The sequence below is a fragment of the Salvelinus sp. IW2-2015 genome, unplaced genomic scaffold (genome assembly GCF_002910315.2).
Source record: "Salvelinus sp. IW2-2015 unplaced genomic scaffold, ASM291031v2 Un_scaffold7833, whole genome shotgun sequence".
NCBI classification, from domain to species: domain Eukaryota; kingdom Metazoa; phylum Chordata; class Actinopteri; order Salmoniformes; family Salmonidae; genus Salvelinus; species Salvelinus sp. IW2-2015.
The window spans coordinates 3527-10230 of NW_019949093.1; the positions used below are offsets into that span (position 1 = coordinate 3527).

Consider the following 6704-nt stretch of genomic DNA (forward strand, 5'->3'; position numbering starts at 1 on the left):
AAAGGTTAACTTATTTCATTTATGAGAGGGCATTAGCGTCGATATTAAACGTAACCCCAGCGTTTCATATTAGAGGGTATTAGCAATCTACAGTTGATAAAACAATAACCGTCACCAAAAGCGTGTGGTCCTCAAACAGCCAAGACCTGAGACGGACGTGAAAAGCTCTTCTGTCACACCAACAGTAGACAAGGCAGGAGGAAAAATGCATTATCCAATAAAAGCGGCACTGAGAATTCATACACAGTCTTATTCAGGCAATGGCAGCTTGTAACAGAAAYCAAATTTAAATTCAGATTCAAGAATAAAAAATATTTGAAAAATCCTAATTGAAAATACTAGATAGCACTTTTCAAATCTTGAATCAGCATTCCAATTCGCTTCCTGACTACTGAACTGAATTGAGGCTGCCCTTCCTTCAATCATAGGCTGTACTCCACATAGAAGGCCTTTACATAGATAACAGTGATACAATGCCGCTCCTCCTCTAGTCGGCATGGTCTCTAGCAGGGTTCCCCAACTGACAGACCCTTTTATTTGGCCCCCCAAGATTTATGAACCAAAAAATTATTATTTTATATATATATATTATATTTTGTAGAATTGCTATTGTTGAACAAAAGACTGTACAAACACCAGGAAATCAGCTCCAAGTGATTTTCATTTTGGAAATGATTTTCATTTTGGAAATCTGTTCAAGTATTCCCACACATAAGAGCGATATATATGTGATGGTATACAAATGTAAGCAAGGTTCTAAATGATTATATATTTGTCAAATATTACATCCGTTTGGGCTTCTTGCAGTCAATTTGCCGTCTACAAATGATTTATAATTATGTTCCGGCCCCCTGAACTTCTGCTGAAGGAAAAACACCATCCGGCGACTGAATCTATTTGATGATCCCTGATCTATAGGCTTTTACTTTGTTACTGTCGTTCTGTTATTTATGGAACCAAGTTCAGCCTAGTAGCTAGGCCCTTTGTGAAGCCTGACCTACAGCAGCTACTATGTTTATAATATTTATTTATATTTTAAACCACTCCAAAAACAAGTTGCGGGAAACATTAAGTGGTTCTAATCTATTCTATTTTTAGAAGGCTTAGCAGGTTTATTGGCCGGTACACCGGGAGGTCTGTCACGATCATCGTAGGGCTCATCATAACGATCACTGTACCGTCCGCCGTCGCTGCGTTCATCGTAAACACGATCACACCGGTCAGAGTAGCGGTCGTCCTGGTTCCTGCGGTCATCATAGCGCTCGCGGCGGTCACCGGAGTCGCTGCGGCGGTCACCGTAGTCGCTGCGGCGGTCATCGTAGTCGCTGCGGCGGTCATCGTAGTCGCTGCGGCGGTCATCGTACTCCTTCTCACTGCGTTCCTTGTACTGGTCGCGACGGTCCACGATCTTGGGTGGGTGGTCATCGTACTCCTTCTCACTGCGTTCCTTGTACTGGTCGCGGCGGTCCACAATCTTTGGTGGGTGGTCTTCATCGTCACCTTCCTCGCTGCGTGTCTGGCGAACCTCGCCGTTCACCACGGGTTTGTCGTCGTGGAACTCCTCCCCCTCTGGAACCCTGAGGACATATCAGTGGACAGGAGACTCAGCACATTGTCTGTTTTCACCATCTCAGCTCTCATGGTGTGTGTGTGTGTGTGTGTCGGACCATACATACCCCATAGCGTACTCCTCTGCTTTGTCCTTCTTCTTTCTGCAGCAGCAGCAGTAGATGAGGATGATGAGCAGCACCAGAACACCAACCACAACGCCTCCAATGATACCTGCTGTTGAACCCAAGGTCATAGACGCTACAGGGAGAGAAGGATGAGGTTAAGAGTAAAGAGAGGAAAAGATTTGAGGGTGAAAAAGTGAGAGGAGAGAGCAGAGAGGTGACGTTGATCGTTGCTGTTGAGAAAGAACAGAAGAGGAAGTAAGTGGAGCATGAAGAGATCATGTGATGAAGTGGAGGAGGAAAGCCGAGCAGAGAAAAACATAAAGCGAGTGATCGGAATATCAAGGCAGAGGCCAAGCGGAGGAAGAGCGCGCGCCGAGAAGAAGCTATTCCCTCTAGCCAGCAATCTGCAAAAAGACGATGCCTCGTAAGTAGAAGGGAGAGGAGAAGCCCGAAGGAAAGTAAAGAGGAGCGATGAGGGAGTGAGAAAGAGTAGGAGAAGGGAGAAGGAAGCAGGCCGAGAGTGAGGCGAGCTGGAACCCGGCGGCGTGAAACAGGACAGCATAACGAGGACCCAGAGCCTTTCAATTGACCGGAGGAGCATTTGGTAATAGTGGGCATGATGCAGCCTGCCCTTCTAGTTAATTGATCGGAAAAGTGGATAAAAGAAGGAGAGAAATACCTAACTAAAACCACTAGACACTTCCTCTGCCTGTTTGTAAAGTGGGGATCATGACTCCTCTAACAGTGATGGCAGGAAGGGAGTAAAAGCGTAATAACGGAGACCTAACCAATAGAACGACTAAGCACGTTTCTCTCCTGGATGAGGGGTATGAATGTGGGACATCCTCCTTAAAGTAAATGAAGGAGACCTAACTAAACACTAAGAAGCACTTCCATACTCCTAGCTTTGTATATGTGGTTGTAAAAAAGAAGTTACGAAAAAAGGAGCAGTGAGGAGGAGTCAGAGGAGGGGGAAGAGCATGAGAAGGAGAGGAAGATAGGGACATAACAAGGCATCTGACCTCTGAGGAGAGGGCAAGAGCATGAGATGGAAGGAGAAAGGAAAGACTAGACCTAAGACAGTACAAATCAGAGCACTAAGCACTTCCTCGGTAGAGCGCTTGGAGTGGAGATGATGAGGAGAGGTTAGGTGAAGGCATGTACATGAAGAGCGAGAGGAAGAGCATGAGAGGAGAGGAAGAGCATGAGAGGAGAGGAAGAGCATGAGAGGAGAGGAGGAGCATGAGAGGAGAGGAAGAGCATGGGAGGAGAGGAAGAGCATGAGAGGAGAGGGGAGGATGAGAGGAATGTCTATTGATAAAATGTGTCTGTGTGTATCCTGTTACAGGACCATCCTCATGTGATGGTTACATTGCCTCAGATCTGAACATTTGTGTTAGCTCCCAGAGACAATGCCTAAGCTTTAGCTCAGCAGGCTAACACAGTCTCGTCTTGTGCACTCACGTGGCATGACGGACAGCGTCAGGTTGCATTTGGCACTGCGGATCTTATTAGTGGAGGTACAGACGTAGTATCCTGAGGATTCCATGGTGAGGTTGAAGAGAGACAGGACACCATCCTCTGGAAGAGGCAGAGACAACCTGTTAGGTCAGGAGTCAAGGTCATATCAAGTCAAGGTCATATCAACTGAAGATTAACAAGCACACACAGACACTACATACTGTCCGTTGTCCTGGGTGCAGGTGCTCTGGGCATGTTTTTGACGTCGTAGCCCTGCCACTTGTAGGTAGGAAGAGGAGAGCCCTCTTCAGACAGACAGGTGAGACTGATGTTCTGGAAGTACTCTGCCCTCCCATCGATCTTACAGATAGGTACAGAGGGAGCCACTGTGTACACAATATTTTTGCAATGTTAAGTTAAACAGTAATCATCGACACTTTATGGATTTCTAAGGTTTATTATGGAATAAAGCGAAATGAAGCTAAATTCTACAGTTTATTATGTGATATTCTACGGGAGTCTTTGTTTTTTTTACCCAGGACCACCAGACGGGTGGTGTCAGCCAGCTGACCCTTGTCATCCTTGGGGATGGAGACCCGACACTCGAATAGTCGGTTGTCCTGGAGACCGATGGAGYAGAGCTTCAGGTTGGCTACTCCTTTAGCTATGTCCTGCTCCAGGGAAACTCTTCCTTCATACCGGTCACTGATGTCCAGTTCACCAGTAGAGTAGGAGGTAAGGATGGACTCCTGGAAACAATGTCAACAACACCTGTAAACACCAATGCTAACCTCCCCTGTTATTGGTAATGGTGAGAGTTTAGGCTGTCTTGGGGGTATGATCTTTGATCCTCTAACTTTCTCAACCATCATTATTCACGATTCATGCATAATCATGGAAGCATCCACATTAATGTAGATGTGTTCAGAAACATTTTCTATTCTTATTTTACAATAAAAGTGACTCCAAAATGACACGATACATTATTTACCATTKATTTCGATTGGGCACAAAATAATCTGAAAAACGAACTGCAAATGCATCCAACAAACTAGATGTAGTCATTATGTCCGTACGGAATACGGGACCCAAAAACACGTTTTACTACTATATTTATAACAATCTTTAGGYGTGTCAATTTTGACCCCTAACTTCGTGAGAAAAAAAAATGAATTACTTGTTAAATCAAATCACTTTCTCTGCGCAACTGTAGTATAAAAATGTCCCAATTATTGCTCATCTTTATCAAGGGAATCAATAGTTTAAACCCACTGAATGTAAGTCAGGGCTGATCAGAGGGGTTTCTGGTCAGTTTATTACCTCTGGCTCTCCGGGTTTGTCTGCTTCAGCCAACCAGGATATGATGACCAGATTGTTGATTGGGTTCTTGGGTTTGAAGCTGCATGGTAAAGTGATGTTGTCTCCCCTGGCGAACTCATAGGACGGCTCAGGGATGGACACCTGTAAAGCTAGAGTCATGGACACGACTGGGACAGAGAAAGACAAACAGGAGGACAGACAGGAAGAAACAGGAAGACAGGTTTTACAGACACTGACGTATAGAGCTGTAGGAGGTGAACACTTAAAATGAAGTGCTTTGTAACACTAAAACTAACGGCAAATGAGCTGCCACCAACTTGAAGGAGAGGAAACCTTGAAGTACCACAAGAGCGGAATTATTTTTRTCAACTGAAAGACGATGCCCATGATGTTGCACAACAATTCAACAAGTCATTGTTTTATTCAAAATATGATATAATTTGGGCTTGAAGTGGGAAATCCGAAGTGGGGACTTTGGYTATTTTCCATGTCAGCGTTGTGTTTCCCCATAGGACACGACGTGCTAAAACTTTTCAGTTTACATTTATTTCAGCGCTGGGTTTTATTTCAGTGTTACCACCCCCCAGTATGCATTGTATTTTAATCAGAAACTCCTGTAAAGTTCTTCCTCTTGGCGAGTGGCGACTGAGCGGAGCCAACCAGCAGACACTTGGCCACCTGAGCCATGGAGGAAATTAAAACAGGGGGGGGGGAACTACAGTTTTTACACCGCCACTTTATATTTTTTTCAGAAAATGTTCAGTATTATAGRGAGAGAGAGATAGAAACTGACCATTTTATAAAGGGTATAATTGCATGAATGGTTTTGACCACTAAAGTGTTGCTTCACGACTACACGCTTCACTGCTCTGATTGGTGCAGCTAGAAACCACAAGCGTCTATCCTATATTATAAAGTGGATGGTTCCAGCCCTGAATGCTGAAACATGTATTTTTACTTCCCTAACTACGTTGGTACTGTAACCAGTTTATAATAGCATGTTATATACAAGAAGGCACTCGGGGTTTTGGTAAATGGCCAATATACGTCCGGCAAAAGCTGCTGCCAGGCACAAACAACGTGAGTTTGGGCATTATGAACCACCTCCCCTCGTATTTTATGCTTACATAGAAATGCACCAGCCAAAAGAAAGTAAAGAATACAAGTTTCATCCAGTTTTTCCGTTGCATCATTCAGTTTTAGCCGCTCAAAGACCGCGCTATGAGGACAGCACCAGCAAAAACGACTAGGCCAAACAAAGTCACCAGCTGTTTTCGCCCACTTGTGTCATAGTGCGATGACCTCCAAAGCTTCTGTTGACCATCTCACATTTCCCTGCAACTTCTTTTTATAAGTTACGTGCCGACTTGGCTTTGCTGTACTGCAGCCGAAGCCTGCCAACACAAGGTTGCACCATGTTCATTTACAATGAGAAACCCTCATGTCTCTTATGTAAGATGCCAACACTTTGGAAGAACAATAGATAACAAAGTCAAAGATACTTTTCAATCTGGGGTGAAATTTTCCCAAATGCTTTTGACAATCCAGCTCCAGAACCAGGCTAGCCAGCTGTTAATCTTTTGAATACGTGTAGTATTTATTTTTAAATAATACAGCAACATAATATAGCTAGCTAATAAGTTGCATGCTAGCTACACTGACAGCTCTCAGTTCCCCATTTGTTCACCACAACCTCTTACCACACCCCCATTCGCACAATACGTATAAAAGCCTGGCATCTTCGGAGGTGAACTTAGACAAGCATTTCCACTCTAGGGCAGGAATTACGTTGAATAGCATTGCCTTCTGGTGGCGCATTTAAACTTCTGCTAGAGTTTAAAACACATGTGTTAAGGTTCTATGATAGTACACATTAAATCATAACAGTGAAGTAGGTGAGACATTGCACTCGAATGCAGCCAGGGTATGTGATGAAGGAATTCTGGAATCTAGGTTAGCAGTCATCTTAGATAAGGTGTGCTGGAGTACAGAGGAAAGCCTCAAACTGCAGCAATATAAACCCACACAGGTAATTTCATGTCACAGCACCGAGAGTCTGTGTTTGTCCTCCATTATGACAGGGCTTTAGAAACTAAAGGACGGGTTCCACCCACTTACAGTAAGGGAGTGAGAAGCCTTGCACAGAACCTGGCTTGTGCAAGACAGAGACTGTTTCCATGAGGCAGCTTGACGTACAAGTACACCGCCCTGGACAGACACCTTGCTATCAGCACGGCCTCTACCCCA

At 44.4% G+C, this 6704-nt stretch overlaps 1 protein-coding gene across 1 annotated transcript; it reads right to left on the minus strand.

Moving 5' to 3' along the window:
* Positions 1-752: 752 nt before the first annotated feature.
* Positions 753-4654, minus strand: LOC112079395 (cell surface A33 antigen). Its single transcript, XM_024145367.2, has 6 exons — positions 4458-4654; positions 3673-3886; positions 3359-3523; positions 3141-3257; positions 1677-1809; positions 753-1577 (listed from the first exon to the last, which is right to left on the minus strand). Exons 1-6 carry the CDS (start codon positions 4614-4616, stop codon positions 1079-1081), a joined length of 1287 nt encoding a protein of 428 aa, XP_024001135.1. The 5' UTR covers positions 4617-4654; the 3' UTR covers positions 753-1078.
* Between the last annotated feature and the right edge of the window lie 2050 nt (positions 4655-6704).